Source organism: Odocoileus virginianus, chromosome 2 (assembly GCF_023699985.2).
Source record: "Odocoileus virginianus isolate 20LAN1187 ecotype Illinois chromosome 2, Ovbor_1.2, whole genome shotgun sequence".
Classification (NCBI taxonomy): domain Eukaryota; kingdom Metazoa; phylum Chordata; class Mammalia; order Artiodactyla; family Cervidae; genus Odocoileus; species Odocoileus virginianus.
The window spans coordinates 65,267,380-65,290,350 of NC_069675.1; the positions used below are offsets into that span (position 1 = coordinate 65,267,380).

General features: G+C 47.1%; 1 protein-coding gene across 1 annotated transcript in view; it reads left to right on the plus strand.

Moving 5' to 3' along the window:
- The first annotated feature begins 246 nt into the window (after positions 1-246).
- The window catches only part of CAPN14 (calpain 14), a 39,352-nt gene continuing 16,627 nt past the window's right edge, over positions 247-22,971 (plus strand). The window contains exons 1-11 of the mRNA XM_070480759.1: positions 247-324; positions 9,307-9,578; positions 11,547-11,616; positions 12,477-12,595; positions 12,710-12,846; positions 13,260-13,434; positions 14,044-14,109; positions 16,035-16,120; positions 19,621-19,695; positions 20,903-21,066; positions 22,369-22,532. Of these exons, the coding sequence (XP_070336860.1) occupies positions 9,354-9,578; positions 11,547-11,616; positions 12,477-12,595; positions 12,710-12,846; positions 13,260-13,434; positions 14,044-14,109; positions 16,035-16,120; positions 19,621-19,695; positions 20,903-21,066; positions 22,369-22,532 (1,281 nt within the window). The 5' untranslated portion in view covers positions 247-324; positions 9,307-9,353. The remainder of the gene's footprint in view (positions 325-9,306; positions 9,579-11,546; positions 11,617-12,476; positions 12,596-12,709; positions 12,847-13,259; positions 13,435-14,043; positions 14,110-16,034; positions 16,121-19,620; positions 19,696-20,902; positions 21,067-22,368; positions 22,533-22,971) is intronic.

Below are 22,971 nucleotides of genomic sequence, written 5' to 3' on the forward strand. Positions count from 1 at the left end.
ACTGGAAGTGAGAAGATGACTAACCCTTCTCAAGGTGTTACTGGAACATGTACTGTTCTTGTGTTAGCTCAAGAAAATAATTGGATTTGTATGATAACATCACAAAGCCCCGGGCATTCCCCGCCCTTTCAGAGAAGTTGGGGGGGAGGGGGAAGGACAAGGGTGGGGAGGAGCCAAGGCTCCGGGAGGCGGGAACTCAGACTCAGCCCAACACCTGTGCCTAGAAAGGACCTTATATAAGGAGCTATCTCTGGCAGTTGGGTTCTATCTGCATTGGGATTAGAGCCTGTCCAGTTGCTTAAAGAAGCAAGATCTCCTGTGCAGGTAAATTTCTCTGGCTTCAAAGGGGGTTCCAATGTAGCCTAGAGCCCCTCGGGTCCTCTGTGATGTCTGGGTTCGGAAAAGGAGAGGTAGTGGCTTTTCCTGATATGAACTTTGCAGGTCAGAGTATCTACATAGGCAGAGCCCTGGCATCTGGAGATCTGAATTGTGTTCTCAGCTTTGCGTCTGCTCACCCATGTAACCGAGAACAGTAGACTTCAGCCCTTTGAGCTCTGTCTCCTCATTCAGATCAGGGGGTCTTTGGACCTGGGTGATTCCTGGGGTCCCTCCAGCTCTGATTTCCATCCATGGTGATTTGGTAGAGTTAGCAATGCTGTGAGTTGCTGTCATTTCCCAGGGCTCAGGCCCTTCCAGGGATCTTCTGAGCCTGCTCTATTTGAGGAGGGGGCTGGAAGGGGCCTGGGACCTCATGGGGTCTGATGTTCTGGGAGGCAGGCTGCTCTCTGGGTACTAATAGAAAATGAGGTTGGTTTGATATTCTCTGTGAAATCAGATGCGAAGAAACACTGATGACAATGCTCACCTTCTGCGAGAGTGAAATGGTCCCTCACGTGATAGGTATCAGTGTGGTGCTAAAGGGGGGCCTTGGCTTAGACGAGAAATCTAGAAATCACAATGCTGAAGCATTTTGCTGGCCTCTGGGCATTGGAGGCTGGCGATGGCTGTGGAGGGAGGTGGTTAGCTCTCAGCTCAGCATGTAAGTCTGTCCCATGAAGGCAGAGGGAGATACTGCCTGCATGAGTGAGACACAGACTGGATACTGGGTAAACATTTTTGTTCCAGACTTGCCAGGTCCAATCTATAGGAGCTCGGGGCTAGAACTGTGATTCTAACTTTGAGCTAGTGGAGTGGACCTAAGTGTCTCAGTCTGAGGTGATCTTCTGGACCTGGCAGGGTGGGAGGGTACCTCTAACTTTGGAGAGTGAGGATTCTTGGGTGGGCTGGATACTGAACATTACACAGAGTGAGCATCACAGGGAAGGGAAGACAGCCCTCTCTCTAGGCCTGTGACGTAGTTGAGGGCGGAAATTCTGATTCATCCTGCACCCCTGCCATCAAGGGCCCATGGAAAGGAGTCTAATAAAGACTTGGTTAACAAGTTGAATCTATCGCTTTTTAATTTCCACTGTAAATCTCTCTACTGACCATCGCAACAATCAGTAGGAAGGGATAGAATTGATATAACTCTTAGCTGCACAACTGTTTTGGGGACAAATCTCTCCACCTCGAGGGTAACCACTAAGCTGATTTCTAACACATAGACTGGTTTCACCTTTTTTGGGAAGTTATGTAAACGGAATCATTGGATTTCCACGTTTGGATGTGTTCGCTCTGCACTGAGTTTGTAACTTTCACCTGTAGGGTTGGGTGTAGTTCATGGCTGTTCACTCTCATGCTCTGTAGCATTCAATTGTGTGAATGTTCCCAAGTATTATTTATCAATGTTCATGGCCTTGTGGGGAGTTCTCAGTTCAGGGCTATCTTGAATAATGCTGTTATGAATTTCCTTCTACATGTTTCATGGTATACAAGTCCAAGCATTTCTGTTAGGTAATACCCAGGGATTGCTGTGTCAGAGGATGTATGTACGTTTACCTCTAGTACTGACTGCCAGATAGTTTTCCCAGAAAGAATTTTTTAAAAAAATTTATTTTTATTTGTTTATTTTGGCTACACCGTGCAGCATGTGGGATCTTAGTTCCCTAACTGGGGATTAAACCCGTGCCCCTGTGCAGGTTCTTAACCACTGGACAGCCAGGGGAGTCCCCCCAAAGATGTTTTTGATTGACTTCCTTTTTCCAAAGTGTTGCCTGGGTATTTAACTGCATAGCTTGGTTTTCTGGAGTAGGGCTAATCATGGCCTGAGATGGGAGGCCATCCATTTCTCGAGTTCAGGACCAAGGTGTTTTGGGGCAGGAAGTGCTGTTACCCAGCATCGTCCTCCCCTCCCAGGTCGCAGCAGATTCAGGGTTGTTTTTTCATGGCTGCTCCTTTTATAACAGTCTCCTTCTCATACAGTCACACAAGCTCAGAGGTCCTGAGAATACCTTTCCTGAGGTGTATCAAATCTGTGCATCTGTCAAGTAACTCAGCTGTGAGGAGAAGCAAAAATGTGCCGGAGGGTCAGAGAAGGCTTTTGTGGATAAGGGGAAATGAGCTGAGCTTTGAAGAATGGATGCAATTTGAACCAGAGAGGGCAAGACACATCTTGTGTGTGTGTGCAACTGAAAGGTGTGTTGGGATAGAGCAGAGGGTGTGTGCTGTGGGTTGTTTACCCAGAAAGAGGCCCAAACCCTGAGATCCTGACCATGTGGGTTTGAGGCCACCCTCTGTTTGGAGGAGGGGAAGAAAATCTATTTTTATTTAATCAAATAATGCAGTTCGAAGCCTGTGACTCTCTTCAGATGCAAATACTTCTGAAAAAAATAAAAAAGAACTCATTTACATCTGTTTTAAAACTCATTCCTATTGAGATGTGTTTTGAAATGTCCAGAAGGGAGAAAGATCAAAATGGTTGGTTCTTCAAAAGTGTGGGAGGTGGTGGAGAAATCAGCGTAGGGAATGGCTCTAAGACCAGGGTGCTGCTGTCTCCTGGGGTGGGAACTCTAAGAGCAGAAGCAGGCGAGAGGGCAAGAGAGTGACCCCACTGAGATTCCAGTCGAAGAGCCTGTAAGAAAGTGAAAAAAGAAGATGTGCGAAAAAGATGCCCCAGGGCTCACCCTAGTGAGTCTGGGCAGCTAGATCTGCTGGAACTGCTGCTCAGGAGCACTGAAAGGCAGGACACCAAGTTCCTTCTAGCCTGATGTTCAGTTCAGCTGCAAAGAGTGACTGATATCAGGGTCTGCCTTCTGCAGGGGCCAAGTGAAGGTTCTTAAGCCCATGGAAAGTTACATGGCAACTTAGGGTGTACACTCCCGTTCTGGGGGTGTCTGCACTTCTACAAAGATCTGTAGTGTGTGTAGTGTAGTGCTGTGTAGTGTCTCACGGAGTCAGGTGGAAAATGAGTCAGTTGAGCGTGGGCAGGGAATTCCATCAGCCAAGTTCTTATATCTTCACATAGTCATGTAATCACCGCAGCATTACCAGTGAAGGCAGGGAGCTTCCTGCCATTTCTCCCCACCAACCCCAAACCCAGCATCCTCTCTAGGTGCCTGGTTGCTATGGAGACTCCTTTGCTTTTAGAAGCCGCCCTTGATTTTACGTTGTGCCTCAGGGCACTTTGTTTTAGATCCTGCATACCACCCCCTACAGCCAACCTGTGAGAAGCGGTGCTGTTAGGGAGGCCACTGAAACCAAGTCTCAGCCTAAACCAGTCCCAGGGATGTGATCAGAAAAACAGAAGAGCAGTCACATGGTTGATATCTCACAAAAAGTTTTCCCGTCCGTTTCTCCTTCAGCTTCATATTAGGAGGGGTGGGGAGGGCAGGTTTTATGATTCTTTACATTTTACAAATGAAACATCACTTCATTCATTCAGTCAGCTAGTCAGCAAACACATATCAACCATTTCTTTATTCATGACTGGGTTCTGCAAATCCAGGAAACAAATCTTATTCTTGCCTTCAAAATAGTTCATAGTTGGACTGTGTTCTTTATTGTTTCCTGAATGACAAAGTCTTGGGATTTTCTATTGAAAATGCAATCTAAATGCAGACAGATGTCTAAATGGTAAAAACTTTCAAGATCCTTTCCAGCCATTAATTTTGTAAAATCATTTCCCGTTTCATGAACCAGTCATGATCTGTACATGGAGATATGGGTTTTCCTATTCGTCATCAGTACCCACAAAGCCACCTGAAATCTGCTCAGGAATGCCTGATGTCAACACCTGTAAAAAATGTATTAGAAACCTGACTTTAGCAGAGAGAAATGGCAAGCCATATCTTTAAGTCTTTTGAAGCACAAATGAAACTCAAAATGTTAAGAGTCTGTTAAAAAAAAAATGAATCAATTAGAGATAAAATTCTGTTGCATTAAGATAAATTCTCAGTGATGAATTCAGTTAACCACATTTTACTCTGTGGATTCCTCCTTGGAGCTTACCCCTGTGCCTACTGCCATGTAGCAACAATACATCTGGGTTAGATAGTGCTTTAAAGCAGACTTCTCTGTAAAGGACTGTGGTGGTTTAGTCGCTAAGTCGTGTCCGACTCTTGTGACCCCATGGACTGTAGCCTGGCAGGCTCCTCTGTCCATGGAATTCTCCAGGCAAGAATACTGGAGTGGGTTGCCATTTCCTTCTCCAGGGGATCTTCCTGACCTAGGAATCAAACCCAGATCTCCTGCATTGCAGGCAGATTATTTACCGACTGAGCTATGAGGGAAAGGGCTAGGCCTTAAATATTTTTACTTACGGGTCATATGATCTCTGTTCCAACTATTCAACTGTGCTGTTGTATGTTGCAAAAGCATCCATGAATACATAAATGGGTATGCATGGCTGTGTTTCAATAAAGCTTTGTTTACAAAAACCAATTGTGGGCCAGATTTGACCCATGGATCACAGAATGCCATCCCTTGCTTTAGAGTTTTTTCAAGTCACTTCACATCGTTGTCTCTTTGAGTCCTGAGAGTGGGCACAGGATATGTCATCTCCATTTTACAGGTAATCCAGATAGCTGGGAGATGGTAAAGTGTCTGCCCATGGCCACACGGTAAGAGGTAGCAAACCCAGCCACCTCTGGGTTTTCTAATTCCAAATCTGGCACACCATGAACACTGTACAATGCCTGTTACACAAAAGAAAGATAGCTTTGCCCAAGATAAATCAGGCAAGGCTGATTCTTAGTCTTGTTCTTTTTTTCCAACTGTCAAGAGAATGGAGTTGATCATTTTTTTCAATCCGATGCTTTTTATCATATAGACAGAGCCATTGTGCAAGGAGCCTAGGTTTCTATTCCAGTTTTACTCAGATAACTCAGTGGGCTGTGGCGAGATGCCAGAGCTCTCCAGGAATCAGTCATCCTGTAGGAGGATTCTACAGGTCCACAGTACCTGTGAGCAGGGATGTACTTATTTCATTTCCTTTTCAGAGCCCTGACTCTACCCTTACTCATGGGTCAACAACCACATGTATGTATGTGACATGGTGCTGTACCTGCACACAGTAGGTCCTCAGTGAACATCTGAATGAACATCAGGGCAGGGACCCAAGGCATGGAAGAGACCAGAGTCTCACCTGGTGCTGCTCTTCCAGTTAATGTTCTAAGGCCTCTTTGGGATCATGGGCACCAGGGATCCCCCTCCCCATCATAAAGCTGTCTCTTACCCCCAACATATACAGAGAAGGCAGGTATAGCCAATAGGGCAAGGTGAAGATTGAGGTTCTGACTATTGATTTGCTGAGTTCAAATGGATCCTGACCTGAAGAATGTGATGGAGAAGTCCAACTGCCTGTGGGGAGCCAAGGAAGCACTCAGGCCAGACAGCATGTCTTTAGGCTTCGCTGGCTAATATCTGTGCCCTGATTAGCAAGCCTCTGTTCATTTGCATTATCTTGTTTTACTGGCCTGCTCCAACACTGCTCACTCACAATGGCCAAAGTGCGTTTCCAAATATGACCGAGACCCATTTGGCCCTTTGTGGAGAGCTGTGGTGATCTGGGAATAAGCCAATTTCTTGAACAGCTTGTTATACATGGCAGACACGCAAGAATTTCCAACAAGCCGCATGTGGGTCTAGACTTTCCTGAAGGTGACTTAGGAATACTTCTTTAAGGATATGTATGTATGTTGCCTCATCCTAAAATTTAGAGCAGGAGTATCTTGTGAAGGGCATGTTGTTCTCTGAGCCCCACAAGACACCGATGCTTGTGTTGAGATGCAATGTTTTCAGGCCCAGAGAGGAAACTGAGTGTGAGTCAGCACTTGGTGAGGAGGTCATGACCCTGGGCTGGATTCTGAAGCCAAGGGACCCCGTTTGTCATGTCACAAGCAGTGAAGGATGGCTGTTCGTGCGTGAAGGACAAAAAAGTAAGAGCTTGCCTTTAGGTGTCTGATGTTTACAAATGTAAATGGTGGAAGAAACTTGTTGGGAAGGAGGTGGGCTGGAGGAAGCTTTGCCCAATAGACCATACCAGGAAGGAAAAAGCGTGGGGAAACACAAGACCAGACTAACCGCTTTTGGATCCCTCTAGCCCAGGTTCAGGAGAGGATTGAGTCTTCCCCCAGAAGGTGTGCCAGCAACTGTGACAAATAAGAATTTTCAGGAATCAGAGTGTCCTAACCTCAGAGAGAGGTGAGGGTGTGAGGCTAACAGAATTGCACTAGCATTAACCCCTTGAGGGATAAAAGACTGGTATCAGGCAGGAGAAGTTTCAGTGCATGAATCACTCACTGCAGAGCCCACAGTGGGGTCCAAGGACAAGGTCATTCTGCAAACAGGTCACTATCAACGCATGACGAGCTAAGTGTAAAACAAAGGTCAGTGTTGAGAAACTTTCATAGCGATTGACCCCCCCAAAAATTCTGTTGAATATTTCTGTTGAATCTGAATTTTCTTTTTAAAAGGAGGGCTTGCATTTTGTATTATCCTTTAAAATTTTCTGTTTCTATTAATTTATTTTAATTAGATTTCTGTGACAAATTTGAAAGAAAAGAATACAGGTCTTTCATGAATGATAATTTGAGAAGAACCACGTAGAGGGCAGTAGGGATTCCTCTACAGTAGGGGGCCGGAAGGTAGTCAGGATGAGGGAAGCTCAGTGATAGCTACACATTCAAAGCAGGCTTCCTGGAGGAGGGATCAAGTTGGATTTTGGAGGATGGGTAAGATCTTGATAATGAAGGGGGCCCTCAGGTCGCTTCTATAGCTGTGAGGGAATACTCAAACTTCATTTGACTGTGTGTAGGTGACTTTTAGTGCAAATACATTCTGTCCCAAGGGCTTTACTTCACACAAATGTGAGTTCCTGGCATTGAGGGCTGAGCACTGTAATGGGAACCAAAGACCTGGGTCCTGAGTTCTGGGTTGGGCTTTGATTCAATTTCCTCATGCAACTGGAAAGGTCATTTAAACCCCCACTAGACTGTCAGAGTCATGAAGGTGGGGACCATCTCTGGAGAATGGTGCCTGGCTCAAGCCTGGCAGATGACAAGTTTCCAACAAAATTTTTGATGAGTGAATGGGTGAACAGGTTTCAGGTGAACACCTGAAAAATGAGGCAGACTAGAAAAGGCTGGTGATTTTCAAACCATACAATGAGAAACTGCAAATATGCACTGGGGTCCAAGCTGCAACCTCAAGTCTCCACCCTTGAGTTTCTGTGGGGTTTCTTTCATATGAAGAAAGAACCCCACTGCTAAAGTAATTTGGGGAAATACTAGACAACATGTTTTTCAAGGCATATTCTGGTTCTGACATTTTCTTTTTCTAAGTGGATAAGAATGCAAATAATAGAGGCCTCAAAATCACTGACTTAACCAATCACAACGGCACAAAAATGCAGGAGATCATGGATGTGCTAGAATATTTAGATTGGTAGGGCCTATGGCTTGCAGAGCTCTTAATATGAAACTCATGGATTAGATTCAAAGGAGGGACCCACTGACCCCCTAAAAAATACACATAAAATTTAATATGCCATCGAGTACCAGTTGAGAATGCTATGGTTGAAGCATAGCACTCAACCAAATGCATGAAGCAGGCATCTGGACAGTGGCTGACATAAAAACCTTACAGAGTCTGGATACTACCATGGCTTAAGTAAGCCAAAGTTTTGTCCTTCTCATGTAAGAAGACATCTAGAGGCAAACCACCCAAAGCTGGTGCCTTTGTTCAAAGCAGTCCCTGAGATCCAGACTCCTTCTAGCGTGCAGCTGTTCCCTAATGGTTGCAAGACAGCTGCTCCATCTCTAGGCATCACATCCACTTTCCAGAAAAGGGAGAGGGAGGAAATAAAAAATAGTGACCATTGAGTCTTTAAAAAAAAATTATTTATTTTTGGCTGCACTGGGTCTTAGTTGTAGCATGTGGGATCTTTCGTTGTGGTGCATGGGCTCCTCATTACCCATGGGCTCCAGAGGGCCTGGGCTCAGTAAGTAGTTGCAGTGCGTAGGCTCAGTGGTAGCATATGGAATCCTAGTTCCAGGACCAGGGATCAAAGCCCGTGTTGGAATGCAGACTCTTAACCACTGGACCACCAGGGAAGTCCTGAGACTATCTTTTTTATTAGTGAAGTTATAGCTTTTCCAAAAGCCCCACCTAATAGACGTCCACTGCTACCTTGTGAACCAGGTGCTATGGTGGCCGTCTTGTCTGCCAAGAAGCCCAGGGAAATCCAGTTTGGCAGCTGGGCAGCCAAAACTGGAATTCTACCAATAAGAAAAAAGAGTGAAAGGCGAGGTTCAGGCAACTCTCGGCCTTTGCCACTACACGTGTGACTTTTTTTCACATTGCCAAAAATGTTTTCAAGGAAGTCGTTTTGAAGAGCGTATAAAAGGAGGAAAGCAAGAGACATGGTTTTTCAGGGAAGATGGAGGAGGCCATGGGAGCAGGCGTAGAGCTGAGTGAGAACTCTCCGACTCCCTGGAGGGGCAGAGAAGGGGCAGCCACCGCCACTTCCAGGTGTAGCACATGGCCCCCCAAGTTCATGAAGGGAGCTTTCACTCCTGCTCCTCTCCTCCCCGTGTCCCCACTAAGCAGGAGTAGCCCTGTGACGCTGGCACAGTCAGGGGCCCAGGACCCAGCCCTGAGACTGGGGAGACCCTCCTTTCCCTACAGGACTCCCTGTGGGAGCCTGGATCTCCCACCAGAAACCCCAACACTTAAACAGTGCTCCAGGTCCCCCACTATCTGGGATGAGAATAAACCAGGTGCTTCGGTCCTGTTCTCATAGCCTCTCCCCCTACCCCCACCTCGCCTGCACCACCAGCCCATCCCTCCATCTTCCTCTTCGTCCCCGGAGGCCTGGCAAAGCCTCAACAGAACGTGAGGACACTGGGCACCCTCTGCTGTCTGTTTCAGGCGCCGGAGACCGTCCACAGGGCCCGGTGGTCTGTGTGGTCCCAGCCATGGCCATGTGGTTTCCTGTCTGCAGAAGCTGGAAGCTGAGGTGCGAGGACTCAATGGGGCATTTCTCGCAGCTCCCCAGACAGGACTACGAGGCCCTGAAGGAAAGTTGCCTGAGGGACGGCAGCCTCTTTGAGGACAAGAGCTTCCCGGCCTCCCTGCGCTCCATCGGCAGCGGGCCTCTGCTGCGGAAGCTGCCGAGCCGCCTGCAGTGGAAGCGGCCTCCGGTAAGGGGCCTCCAGACCCTACTCGCCCAGTGTGGTGCCCAGACCGTCTGCCCAGGGCTCGGGGCTTACTCGCTGTTGTTGATCCCCACACGAAGGGCTCCAGGGAAGTCCCCACATTCCCATTTTCCAGAGAAAATCCAGGGTGATCCTGAAAGGGATCTAAGCACTCCCTTACCCCCTGCCCTGAAGTACACAGAACAGTCGCAGCCGGAAATATATCTCAATGTACTGCTTGGGTCCATGACTGATCAATACCATCTATCAGAGAGGAAGTTTATTTATTTATTTATTTTCCCAATTATTTTTATTAGTTGGAGGCTAATTACTTTGCAATATTGTAGTGGTTTTTGCCATGCATTGACATGAATCAGCATGGATTTACATGTGTTCCCCATCCTGAACCCCCCTCCCACCTCCCTCCCCATCCCATCCCTCTGGGTCATCCCAGTGCATCAGCCCCGGGCACTTGTCTTATGCATCCAACCTGGGCTGGCGATCTGTTTTACACTTGATAATATACATGTTTCGATGCTGTTCTCCAGATCATCCCACCCTCGCCTTCTCCCACAGAGTCCGAAAGTCTGTTCTATACATCTGTGTCTCTTTTTCTGTCTTGCATATAGGGTTATCGTTACCATCTTTCTAAATTCCATATATATGCGTTAGTATACTATATTGGTGTTTATCTTTCTGGCTTACTTCACTCTGTATAATGGGCTCCAGTTTTATCCATCTCATTAGAACTGATTCAAATGTATTCTTTTTAATGGCTGAGTAATATTCCATGGTGTATATGTACCACAGCTTTCTTATCCATTTGTCTGCTGATGGGCATCTAGGTTGCTTCCATGTCCTGGCTATTATAAACAGTGCTGCGATGAACATTGGGGTATACATGTCTCTTTCAGATCTGGTTTCCTCAGTGTGTATGCCCAGGAGTGGGATTGCTGGCTCATATACTGTTCTCCATAGTGGCTGTACTAGTTTGCATTCCCACCAACAGTATAAGAGGGTTCCCTTTTCTCCATACCCCAGAGAGGAAGTTTAATACTCCCCTCCCCAAATCTGGCTCATGAAACACGTAGGTGAAGAAGCTACTAATCACTTTACAAAAGTCTTCTCTTTGTGAAATGCACCAACGATTCCTTTCAAAGGCAACTTCTTAATGTGTTGAAAGGCAACCCAGCTCCCCCAAATTTGGTTAACAAGTTGAAGATGGCTGGTGAACAGAACGAAGTCACCCTGGGCTACAAATCCTCCCCCTTTCTGTCCCCTATCAGCCAACCCCATCAGAACCTGCAACCCCAGACTTACCAAGTCACTCTGTGTAAATTCCCCAGTAAGCCTCCTACACTAGATGACAGCCAAGACTCGCCTTCTCCCAGAGAATCTAGGGAACTGCTGAGGTAGCAAGTCTGTCACGAACCTGACCTTGTGGTGTGGGGCCCAGGTCTCCCGTTTGCTGCGAGACCTGTGGAAGGGTGCCCAGGCAAAGATGGAGGGATTTAGGGTGTGCCGTGGAGCAGAGACCATCCCACACTCTCCCCTTGATGCCACCCCCGCCTGCATCTCAGCATGGAAGCCAAAGAGACTCGTTAGACTGGGGGTTGGGGTGGGAAGGAGGAGTAGCAAGGAGAATAGTGGGAATGAGAAGATCTCTAGGAAAAATGAGAACACCCCAGAAAGCAGATGCTTCCGTTTGTCACAGATACTCCAAGAAAAGGCATTTTAGGGACAAGTGCTACTTCTCACTATCTACCCAGGGTTTTCTAGCACTCTGACTTAACACGAGCAGCAAGAAGGAATGAGAAATACAGTGGGCAGAATCCCGAAATAGCCCTGATTTCACATATGTTCTGTGTCTGTGTGCCCAGAAGTCTAGTTCAGGGACGTGAGAAACTATGGTCACTGTAGCTCCAGGGGCTTCTTTGTTCTCCATCGGAAGGACTTTTCTGTCTGTTCCTGCAGGAGCTGCACAGCAACCCCCTTTTCTATTCTGCCAAGGCCAAACGGCTGGATCTGTGCCAGGGATTGGTAGGTAAGTCTGCACAGCCCCGAGACACACCTGGCACCTGCCAGCCCAGCCCAGCCAAGGAAGAGTGGAGTGGGGAGGAGGGGGCTTGAGAGATCCCAAGAGAGGAAATGGCCACCCTGAGCTCCATCTTGACATGCTGTCATTTTCTTGGAGAACTATCACTACTGGTCCTCTGAGGATGCATGGGAACGCCACACCTTGCCTAACGATCCTCCTCCCTAACCAGTTTCCAGGTCTGGGTTTCATCTTGGGAAAATGGACTCACCCTACCATAGTTCCTGTAATGAGTCCTTCTTGGCATACCAGTTACTAGATGCTTTAGGATCTGAGCAGATCTATCCTCAACCCAACTTCTTTTTAGAGGGAAGAGGAAAAACACTTCGCCATGAGGGAAGGCACATGTGTAGTCATACCCATTTCACAGACAGAGAAATGGAGTCCAGAAGGGTTGAAGTTTTCTCAGAAGTGCATAAATCAGTTACAGAAGCAGGATTTAGAAAAGTTTGGTTGGGTTTGGGTCCCAGTTCCTGATGTCGGGGCACATGGGAAGCTAAAAACTAGTCTAGGAATATGGTTCAGTTCTTGGTGTCAAGTCTGATTTCCAGACGATGTTCCCTGCCCCCTGCTCTGCTCACTCACCATCTTTCTCTCTGATACAGAATTCCTTCCTCTTAAACTAGGCCACAAGTCCAGAGAGGATAGCAACTGGGACTAGGCACTTCTTGCCTGCAGTTAGTCCTCAGTAGATTCACGTGGACACTGGTAGCTTGTGCAGGCCTGTACAGTACATCCATGCAGACACTTGCGGTCTTCGCATGTGTGTCCAGCAGATTCATGTGGATATCTTGTGTTCTCTGGCTTAGGTGACTGCTGGTTCTTGGCGGCTTTGCAAGCTCTGAGTTTGCACCAGGACATCCTGAGTCGTGTTGTTCCCCTGAATCAGAGTTTCACGGAGCAGTATGCTGGCATCTTCCAATTCTGGGTGAGTGTCCTCTGGGTGCCCCAGCCTGGAGGAGGCCATAGGAAAGAGGGTTCTGCAAGAGTCATGTCTCTGCTCCCTAGGCTAACCATCCTCCATGACCTTCTCTCCTTCCAGTTCTGGCACTTTGGAAAGTGGGTTCCAGTCGTGGTGGATGACCGACTACCTGTGAATGAAGCTGGCCAGCTGGTCTTTGTCTCTTCCACCTACAAGAACTTGTTCTGGGGAGCTCTTCTGGAAAAGGCCTATGCTAAGTAAGACAACCACACAAACCTTTCCCCTTTCCTTCCTGGCCCTTCCCCCCTCCTCTGTCTCTGTCTCTCTCTCATCAACATTGAGGGAGGCAAGAAGAGGCAGGGGAAGTTTATCAAGTGAGATACTGAGGCATAGCTTAGCAAATATAGAAGTGACACATCCAGGGTCTCTTATGTAAGGGTCACCCCATCGGAACAACATTTCTGGAGTCTAACCTTTCTCTGATGGATGGACTTGTGTAGTAGGGAGAGAAACTGAGTATGTATTTCTTTTTTGCCCCTGGGATGGGAGGAAGGGATAGCAGACACATGCCCTGGGAATAAACAAGCAGGGAGTTCTTTAGTCTTGTTTGGACTGTGCTGTGTACAGTAGAAACACCTTCCTTCTCTCACATCTGTTCCTTCCCTGGCAGGCTCTCTGGATCCTATGAAGACTTGCAGCGTGGACAGGTGTCTGAAGCCCTTGTGGACTTCACTGGAGGGGTGACAATGACCATCAACCTGGCAGAAGCCCCTGACAACCTCTGGGATGTCCTAACCCGAGCCGCCTGCAGCAGAACCCTGATTGGCTGCCAGACCCACTGTGGGGTGAGACTGGGCTGTGCCCAGGGAGGACAGCCTCCTCCCCTGCTCCCCTTCCCTTCACCCACCAGCTTCTGCCCTTGCCTCAGTGTATGCCCCGGACTCCCCCAGCTCCCTCACCCAGAGTCCTGATGTTCAAACTAAACGAGCAGAGCTGAGCCCCTGGGGCAGGCAAGAACCCTGTAGAATACCGATGGTATGCAGAGAAGGGAGCTAACATTTCTGGAGTGTCAACTACATGCAAGGCAGTTTACCGGCTCTGCTAGCTATCACTGTCTAGTTTCATAACAAACAAGAACCCGGAACTGGAGTAGGAAGTCCTCAGTTTAGCCCTGTCTCCACTAATGACCATCGTGTCACCTCACATGACTTAGCAGCTCTGAGTTGAGTTGCCCTCCGGAAATCAGGGTGATAATCACTGCAGAATGGCACCTTGACGTCTTCAAAGGCTCAAATGAGACTGTGGGTGCTGAAGAGCTTTGAAAACTGTAGGGAAACACCACATAGGTCTCTCCCAACCCTCCCCATAAACCCTTTCTCCAGCCAACAGGTCCCCCCGACTTCCAGGTTAGCTGTACCCCACAGAGCACTGACAGGAGTTCTCTGTCTCTGCAGAAGCAGCGGGTGCTGGAGAATGGGCTGGTGGACGGCCATGCCTATACACTCACAGGCATCTGGAAGGTGAGTAGAACTGGGCCCCTCTGTCTCCCTTCCACCTCTCCCTTCTCTCCAGGGCTTTTTCCCAATGCATTACCTCATCTTGGTGACTGTTACTATCTGTGCCCAGTCTAGGGGTGAATTCTCTGGTGGGCCTGCCGAAGCAGATGGTAGGCTCCCCAGACCTCTGTGCCACTCTTCTCAGGTGAAATGGTGGGTTCAGGCTTTGCCACCTCCAAGTATCATCCCAGCCTCTCTTGCCACGGGCAGACTTGGCCAATCGGCCATCTAACCCTGATGGCTAAGTGGGTAAAAGAATCTGCCTGCAATGCAGAAGACACAGGAGCTGTGGGTTCAATCCCTGTGTTGGGAAGATCCTCTGGAGAAGGAAATGGCAACCCACTCCAGTATTCTTGTCTGGAAAATCCCATGGACAGAGGAGCCTCATGGGCTACAGTCCATGGGATTGCAAAGAGTCGGATATGAGTGAGTGACCAAGCATACACACAGCCCTCTTGTGTCTCATAACCATTTCTTGAGCTTCGCTTTGCCCTGGGCTGCTAAATGATATGCTAAATGGAAATGGGGTTTCCCTTCAAATTCCTGCTTCTTTTTCACATGCTCCTCTTCAACCATCTTCCAGTTTCCTTCCATTGCTCTCTACCTTTTGAGCTTTATTAAACATTGAGAGGAAGATGAACCAGACAGGGACCCTGCCTACAAAGAGTTTACCATCAAGTATGGAGACAAATCATATTCGAAATCTATAGGGAAGCAAAGTAGAAGCTGAAAGAAGGAAGCAATGAAGAAAATCTTCTGGGGTTTAGAGGTAGGAGAGAAAACATTTATCTGGTTGGGTTGGAGGGAAGTCAGAAAAGGCTTTATAGGGTAGGTGGCCTTGAGTTGGCCCTAAAAGATGGGTAGATTTGTGTCAGGGGAGAAGGGCCTTCCTAATGGAGGGAGCAGCAGGAGCAGAGCATGGAGATAAGGAATCAGCAGGTTGAATCTTTGAGAACTTCTGCTATTCTATAGAGGATGCGACTTCCCTAAAGTCCTCCAATTCCCTTTAACTCTGGTTCAGATTTTTTTCAACTCCATTCATACCTGACTTCTATCTCCTAGATCTCCATCAATCATATTTGGTGTGTCAAGAAATTTTTCACATATAGATAACAAAATTGATACTTTAAAATATTTATTTTTATGATTTTATATTTATTTAAGAAAATGTGGCACTTAGTGTGTGATACTGTCTTAACTGCTTTACCAGTGTTAACTCAATGCTCATGACAGTCCTATGAGTAGGTACATTAGTAAGAAATTAGGAGATGTAAAGCAAGAGAAATGTATTTTTCACAGTGTTTTCTAAAGTTGGATGTCTGAAATCCAGGTGTCCTTAGGCCCATCTTCCCTCTGATGGCTTGGGGAGAAACCTTCTGTAACTCCTCCCACTCAGGGTGGCTCAAGCTTTCCCTAACTTCAAACACATAGCTCCCATCTTTGCCTCCATCTTCACATGCCCTTCTCCTCTGTCTTTCCCTTTCTCTTCTATAATGATATTTGTCATTGAATTTAGGACCCACACTAATCCAGGGTGATTTCATCTCAAAATCCTTAACTTAATTATAACCTGAAAAGACCCTTTTGACAAATTAGATCACATTGACAGATTCTCAGTAGACATATCCTTGAACGTTCAACTCATGCATTAGATGTGACCATTAACAACTTCTCACAGATCAGGAAACAGACACAGAGAGGTTAAGTAACTTGCCTTAGGTCTCACAGCAAGTAAAACAGCGGAGCCATTTTCTCCTCTGCCAACTCCCAGGGCCTTTGAAGGTTCATTTCAAGGTCTCAGCTGCAGGCATGAATCTCACCCAGATATCTGCAGCATTTGCTGTTGGCCCTCTAGCCCAGCCACCTGAACTGGTTCTCATTTTGTGCAGGTGACCACCAGACATGGACCTGAGTATCTCGTGAAGCTGCGGAACCCCTGGGGGAAGATAGAGTGGAGAGGAGACTGGAGTGACAGGTGAATGTCTGAGACTGGCTGGGAGGGGTGAGGATGGGGTAGGTGAAGGCGGCAAAGAAGTTTGTTGTTGGCACACAAATTCCAGTGCATGCTTTTGGTCTCAGGTTGAATCAGGAAAGCTTTTAGACTGTGTGGTTCAATCCCTCATGTTTATAATTATTATTATTTTAAATTTGAATAATAGTTGATTTACAGTGTTGTGTTAGTTTCAGGTGTCCAGCAAAGTGATTTACACAGACACACACACATGCATATACAATGCTTAAATATACAGACCAATCTGCTTGTAATGCAGGAGACCCGGTTTGATCTCTGGGTGGAGAAGATCCTCTGGAGAAGGGCATGGCTACCCGCTCCAGGATTCTTGCCTGGAGAATCCCATGGACAAAGGAGCCTGGTGGGCTCTAGTCCATAGGGTTGCAAAGAGTCAGACACAACTTAAGGACTAACACTTTCACTTTCACTTCATTCATTATAATAATTAAAGTTAATATTTATTGAGAGCTTGCCAGCATTGTGCTAAACCTTTTGAATTTTTATCATTCCACTGAGTCCTCCAAACAACACTATTATAAGGTAGGTGATTTCATCCCCATTTACTTATGAAAAAACTGATGCTTCAGTTCAGTTCAGTTGCTCAGTCATGTCTGACTCTTTGCAACCCCGTGGACTGCAGCAGCCAGGCTTCCCTGTCCATCACCAACTCCTGGAGCTTGCTCAAACTCATGTCCATCGAGTCAGTGATGCCATCCAACCATCTCATCCTCTGTCGTCCCCTCTCCTCTTGCCTTCAATCTTTCCGAGCATCAGGGTCTTTTCCAATGAATCAGTTCTTCACATCAGGTGGCCAAAGTATTGGAGCTGCAGCTTCAGCATCAGTGCTTCCAGTGAATATTCAGGACTGATCTCCTTTAGGACGGACTGGTTGGATTAAGTGAACTCTTTAAGGTCTCGCAGCATGACTCAAGCAAGCTTTGGCATCTAGTCCACTGCTCTTTCTAGTCAGTGTACACTTGAACTTGTTGAGTCAGGGTCAGACAGATCAGGATTGGCCCCTACACTCTAATTACATTTAATGACCTCTGGACATTCTGATTAGATGCCTACTTTTTGATTGTTTCTGCCTAAAATCAACCCTAAAGGAATGTGGGCTTTATAGACTACGGGCTGGCATAGGGCACAGGCAGAAAGGCAGACCAAGTGTTATTGTCCTTTCCCCTTTGGCAATGAAGATTTGTAATACTTAACTCTACATATCACTTGGGGGCTTTCTTTATAGCTCAGTTGGTAAAGAATCTGCCTGCAGGAGACTCTGGTTCAATTCCTGGGTTGGGAAGATCCGCTTGAGAAGGGATAGGCTATCTACTCCAGTATTCTTGGTCTTTCATTGTGGCTCAGCTGGTTAAGAATCTGTCTGCGATGCAGGAGACTTGGATTGGATCCCTGGATTGGGAAGATCCCCTGGAGAAGGGAAAGGCTATCCACTCCAGTATTCTGGCCTGGAGAATTCCATGGACTGTATAGTCCATGGGGTAGTAAAGAGTCAGACACAACTGAGTGACTTTCACTTTCACATATCACTTAAGAGTACAGAAACATTTTCACATGTACATCATCACTGAATCATTTTTATGGATGAAAAATTGAAGGCTCAGAAAAATAAGTGGAATTTTACTCCTGATAGGTTGTACTGCACTCTATTTATTATGTTTTAATAAAGAGAATTGTCAGAGGGACTGGGTCTATGTGGAAAAATGGCATCCAGAGATATACATAAATTTTAAAGTGTTACAGAAATATAGCATCATAATGCTGTTGCTAGTAGTTTGTTTAGGAAAACAGTGCTTGTTTTGAGAAAAAATGAGTTAAATTAACTTTGTTAGCTGTGTGATCTTAAGCAACCTTCTTTGAGCCAGAAGTGTGATAAGGATTAAATAAAATGATGGACTTTATTCCATAGTGTCTAATCTGCAGTTAGTCTCATCCAAAGTAGTTTTCATTTTAAATAAATATTTTTTAAATCTAGAGATACCATTTGAGAATATCTTTCACTTCTCTTTTATTTATGTCCATAGTTCCCTTTACATCTTTGGGAACATGGAGCATATTTATAATAGGTGTTTTAATGTCCTTATCGACTAGTTCAATCATATTTCTCTTATTTCTAGGTCAGTTTTTATTCCTGGTCATGGATCACATTTTCTGCTTCTCCATACACCTAGTAATTTTTTATTAGATGCTGGACATTGTAAATTTAGTTGCTTAGGGATTAAAATGATACTCTGAAGTTTTCTTTTAGGACAGATCTAGGAAAAACTTTATTGAGGGGATAATTTGACCTCACTACTAAGGTGTAGAATCTTTGGGTTCTTTACTAAAGACCCCATGTATTCTATAAGGTCTTTTAACCCTGGCTGGTGGGAATTCAAATGATTTCCAACCTAGTGTCAACTCTGGGAATCGTTCTCAGTATAATTCAGTCTTGTGGGGTTTCATTTCATGTATGCACAGATTTTATTTTAGCCAAAGACTCGAGGGACCCCCTATGAAGTTCTCTGGAGCTCCTTCCTTAAGTAGCCCTCTTCTCTTGGGCACTGTTTCCAGCAAATTCTAGCTTCCTTGTCCTCCCTGAACTTCAGACTGTCTCCTCCACTTAGCAAGACTGCCAGGCTCTTTTGGGGTCCCTGTCCCTGCATCACTGTCTGGGGAATTAGTTTCAGGCAAGAGTCTAGTCAGTGTTAGGGCTCACTTCATTTGTCTCCCTCCTCTTGGGGTCACAGTTCTGTGCTGCCTGCTGTCTGTGTCCAAAAACAATTATTTCCTGTATTTTGTCCCATTTTTAGCTGTTTATAGTGGGTAAGTGATACATGAAAGCCTTACTCTTCTATGGCCAGAAATAAAGTCCAAAATGACGGGTTGTGAAAAAAAGAAATAGCAATATAGATTCCAGTGGTAGTTCTGACATTTAATAACTTTGTGGCTTCAAGCAAGTGACCTGATCTCTTTTAACCTCAATTTCCTTATCTCTAAAAATGACAGTGGGGCTTCTCAGGCGGCGCTAGTGGTAAAGAACCCATTGGCCAGTGCAGGAGACATAAGAAACACGGGTTTGATTCTGGGTTGGGAAAATGCCCTGGAGGAGGGCATGGCAACCCACTCCAGTATTCTTGCCTGCAGAATCCCATGGACAGAGGAGCCTGGAGGGGCATGGTTCATAGAGACACAAAAGAGTCGGTCACAACTGAAGCAACTTAGCATGCATGCACACAAAAATGACAATAAAAACCCCCAGTTTGTAAAGTTGTTGTTATCCTTAAATAAAATAAAACATGTCAAGAGCCTAGTCCAGAGCTTGGCTCAGAGTAAGTGATGTGCCTAGACTGAGCGACTAAGCCCGTTATAGAGCAAAAGAATTTCTGCTATATAATGCAAGAAGAATTTCTTGCATATCCTTTGTAATCCATTCCTCCCCCATGAAAACATTTCTTTTCTGTTTTCAGCTCGAGTATGTGGGATCTACTGAGCCCCAAGGAGAAGATTATGCTGCTGAGAAAAGATGATGATGGAGAATTCTGGTATTTGATGCAGGGACTCAGAACACACGCCCTGGCTTACATTAGGACATCCATTCAGCAGACATTTATGGGGTGCCTCGTATATGCCAGACATTTCTTTTAGGAGACCAAGAAGGCCCTTGAGGGGCTCACAGCCTAGCAGGGCAATCCAACATCCACAGTCTCTGTGATCAGAGCAGAGACCTGTGACATGGAGTTCAGTGGGTGCTCAGAGCAGAGCGTGGGGGTGGCCACCACCTCCTCTCTGACTGCTGTTTCTTGCCAAACTATAAGCTACTGCACCTGTGCCCTCCAGAGCAAAGCAGTACTATCCAACCCACCCCAAAGCCTCTCACCTCTTTTTATGAAAGACCACCAGACGCCCTGAGCTGATGCTGCTTCTGGGTGTCTGACATGAGACCCACCTATTCCTCGTTTACTCCGCATTTTACCCTTACTATTAACTTTCAGCCTGTCCCATGGGCCCCTCTTCTCCCCTTACCAATCCTTTTCAGACTTATTCTTAAAGAGGTCATTGAACTCAAGAGCCCTGAAAATACTATTACTTTCCTGTTACAGAGAGTAACCTGAGAATCTGCTGCTTCAGGTGGCATGCCTCGGGCCACAACGTTAGCCTGCAGGGGCAAAGATTTTTTATCAATAGATGACTAGGAACAGATCTGTGTGATTCTCATTGAACATGTATAAATCAATGGACAGCTATGAATACCCCAATTCTGCTTTATCACCACCGTCAGTGGCACAGGACATTGCCCTCAGGCAGCCATTGTTGGAGGCTGCTTTCAGCCTCCAGAGGGGGGCTTCTCCGTAGCACCACTTGCTGGTGATGGACCCTCATGTTGCTCCAGCCAGCCGCACTCTCCTGGGTCTGCATGAGGGCATGGAGGATGGGGCCCTGGGTCTAGAGAGGGCTGGGTGCCTGGTCCTTAGTTACAGCTTCCCTCTGGTCCTGATGACTGAATGCCATCTCCATGGGCTTCCCTGGTGGCTCAGAGGGTAAAGCATCTGCCTGTGATGTGGGAGACCCAGGTTCCACCCCTGGGTTGGGAAGATCCCTTGGAGAAGGAAATGGCAACCCACTCCAGTATTCTTGCTTGGAGAATCCCATGGACAGAGGAGCCAGGTGGGCTGCAGTCCACAGGGTCGCAAAGAGTCGGACATGACTGAGCCACTACACTTACTTTTCTTTCTTTCATCCTCTACACAGGATGTCACTGCGGGACTTTAAAGCACATTTCATGCTTCTGGTCATCTGTAAACTGAGCCCAGGCCTGCTGACTCAGGAGGTGGGCCAAAAGTGGTCATACACACTGCTGGAGGGGAGATGGAAGAATGGGAGCACTGCTGGGGGCCGGATGAAATCGCCCCGAGGTGAGTCTGTATATGGAAGCCAGAGGCTTTCGGGTCTAATGTGGCAGCTTCTCCAGGCAAAGGTGGGGCTGTGGGCAGAGCCGTTGCCCGGGGCACCTGGCTGAGGAGGTAGGGGGCTTTGCTGGCCGAGCTGTGTGTGCTGGCCCTGGGCTGTGTCAAGCGGGAAGATGGGACACCTTTGTCCTAATTTGCACAGAGGCATAGAACGCTGTCAAGCTGCCCATCTGTTGGGGTTGCAACTTTGTAGAGGGTGGGTTCTCCTTCCCAACCAGCACCAGCAGTTCACAGGTGCATGCGCATAATAGAAAAGTTACATCTTTCTGTGGTTTTCGGACAAGGCCTTTGATATGATGAAGTAACAACGCGGTAACAGGCAGGATTGAAATTAGTACTTATATTGTATGTTTCAGGCCCTCCTTAGAGTTTGATAGGGAAACAAAGTCAAGGATCCCCAGGTCATCAAGTACAAGAGATGAAGACACATACATTCCCCAAGTGCAGTGGTTTGGGGACTGCATCCCTTTCTCCACAGTGGAAGTACTGAGCCACCTCCATGGTAGGAAAGATTAGAGGGGTAGGATCTCAGCAAGGTCACAGTGGTCTTAGTTCTGACTTTCTCTCCCCCTTCAATGTCCCCCTCGGAGAAGGAAATGGCAGCCCACTCCAGTATTCTTGCCTAAAGAAATCCATGGACAGAGGAGCCTGGTGGGCTGCTGTCCACGGGGTCACACAGAGTCGGACACAACTGAAGTGCCTTAGCGTGCATGCATGCATTGGAGAAGGACATGGCAACCCACTCCAGTATTCTTGCCTGGAGAATCCTAGGGACAGAGGAGCCTGGTGGGCTGCCATCTATGGGGTTGCACAGAATCGGACATGACTGAAGCGACTTAGCAGTAGCAGCAATGTCCCCCCAAAGGCTGAAGCTGCCCATCAGCTAAGGCTTGGTCTCCATTAACATGCAGCTGCCCTGGCACCAGGGGCATCTACTCTCAAGTTAGTTAACACAGTCACCAACCCAGGCAATGAATATACAGGACACAACGTCTGTGCCAGGCAGTGTGCTGGGCCAAAACTATTAATACAGGGAGAGTAACCTTTGGCCTGTGTGTCCACAAAAGAACCCGAGGTGGAGGAGGTGGGCGGGAGAGGGACAGAGCTATGGTGGAAGAGGCCCCAGCTCTGCCCACGTGGCCCTGGAGCTGGAATCCCAGGCAGGCGCCCTGGATCTGTGCCCCTCCCTGTTGTTTGGCGAGCAGGATGCTAGGGAAACCGGTCTCACCTTGCTGCGCTCCGCCCCAGACACATTTTGGAAGAACCCGCAGTTCCTGCTGTCGGTCTGGAGGCCCCAGGAGGGCAGGAGGTCCCAGATGCTCTGCAGCGTGCTGGTGTCCCTGCTCCAGAAGCCCAGACACCGGCACCGCAACCGGAAGCCTCACCTCGCCATTGGCTTCTACCTCTTCAGGGTCAGTAGGCCTCTCGTGGGGTCTTACCCTTTCTTCCCATTCCCTGTCCTCTTCACCATCTGTCTCTGTCTGCCCACCTCCTTCTTTGTCCACCATGGGTGCAAATCCTGTCTCTGTCCCTTGGGAATACATGATCTAGAACAAGCCACCTCCTTGCATTTGAACATCAGTTTCTCCATCTGTAAAATGGGGACAGTGATAATTATGCAAAGGGTGGAGCAGAAGAAGATCCTGTGGATAGTGCTTATCATTGTATCTGGCACACAGTACAGTTAATTCTGGTTCCCTTTGCCCCTCCCCCCAAGCCAAGCTTACCTTGCCTCACCCCTTTCCAGAATTTCTAATGATGGATTAAAATCATTGACTAGAACAACAGGTCTTCTAGGAGGGGCAGTGGCCTCTGGGTAGAGTCTTCTTGTAAATCAGCCTCTGTTGGAAT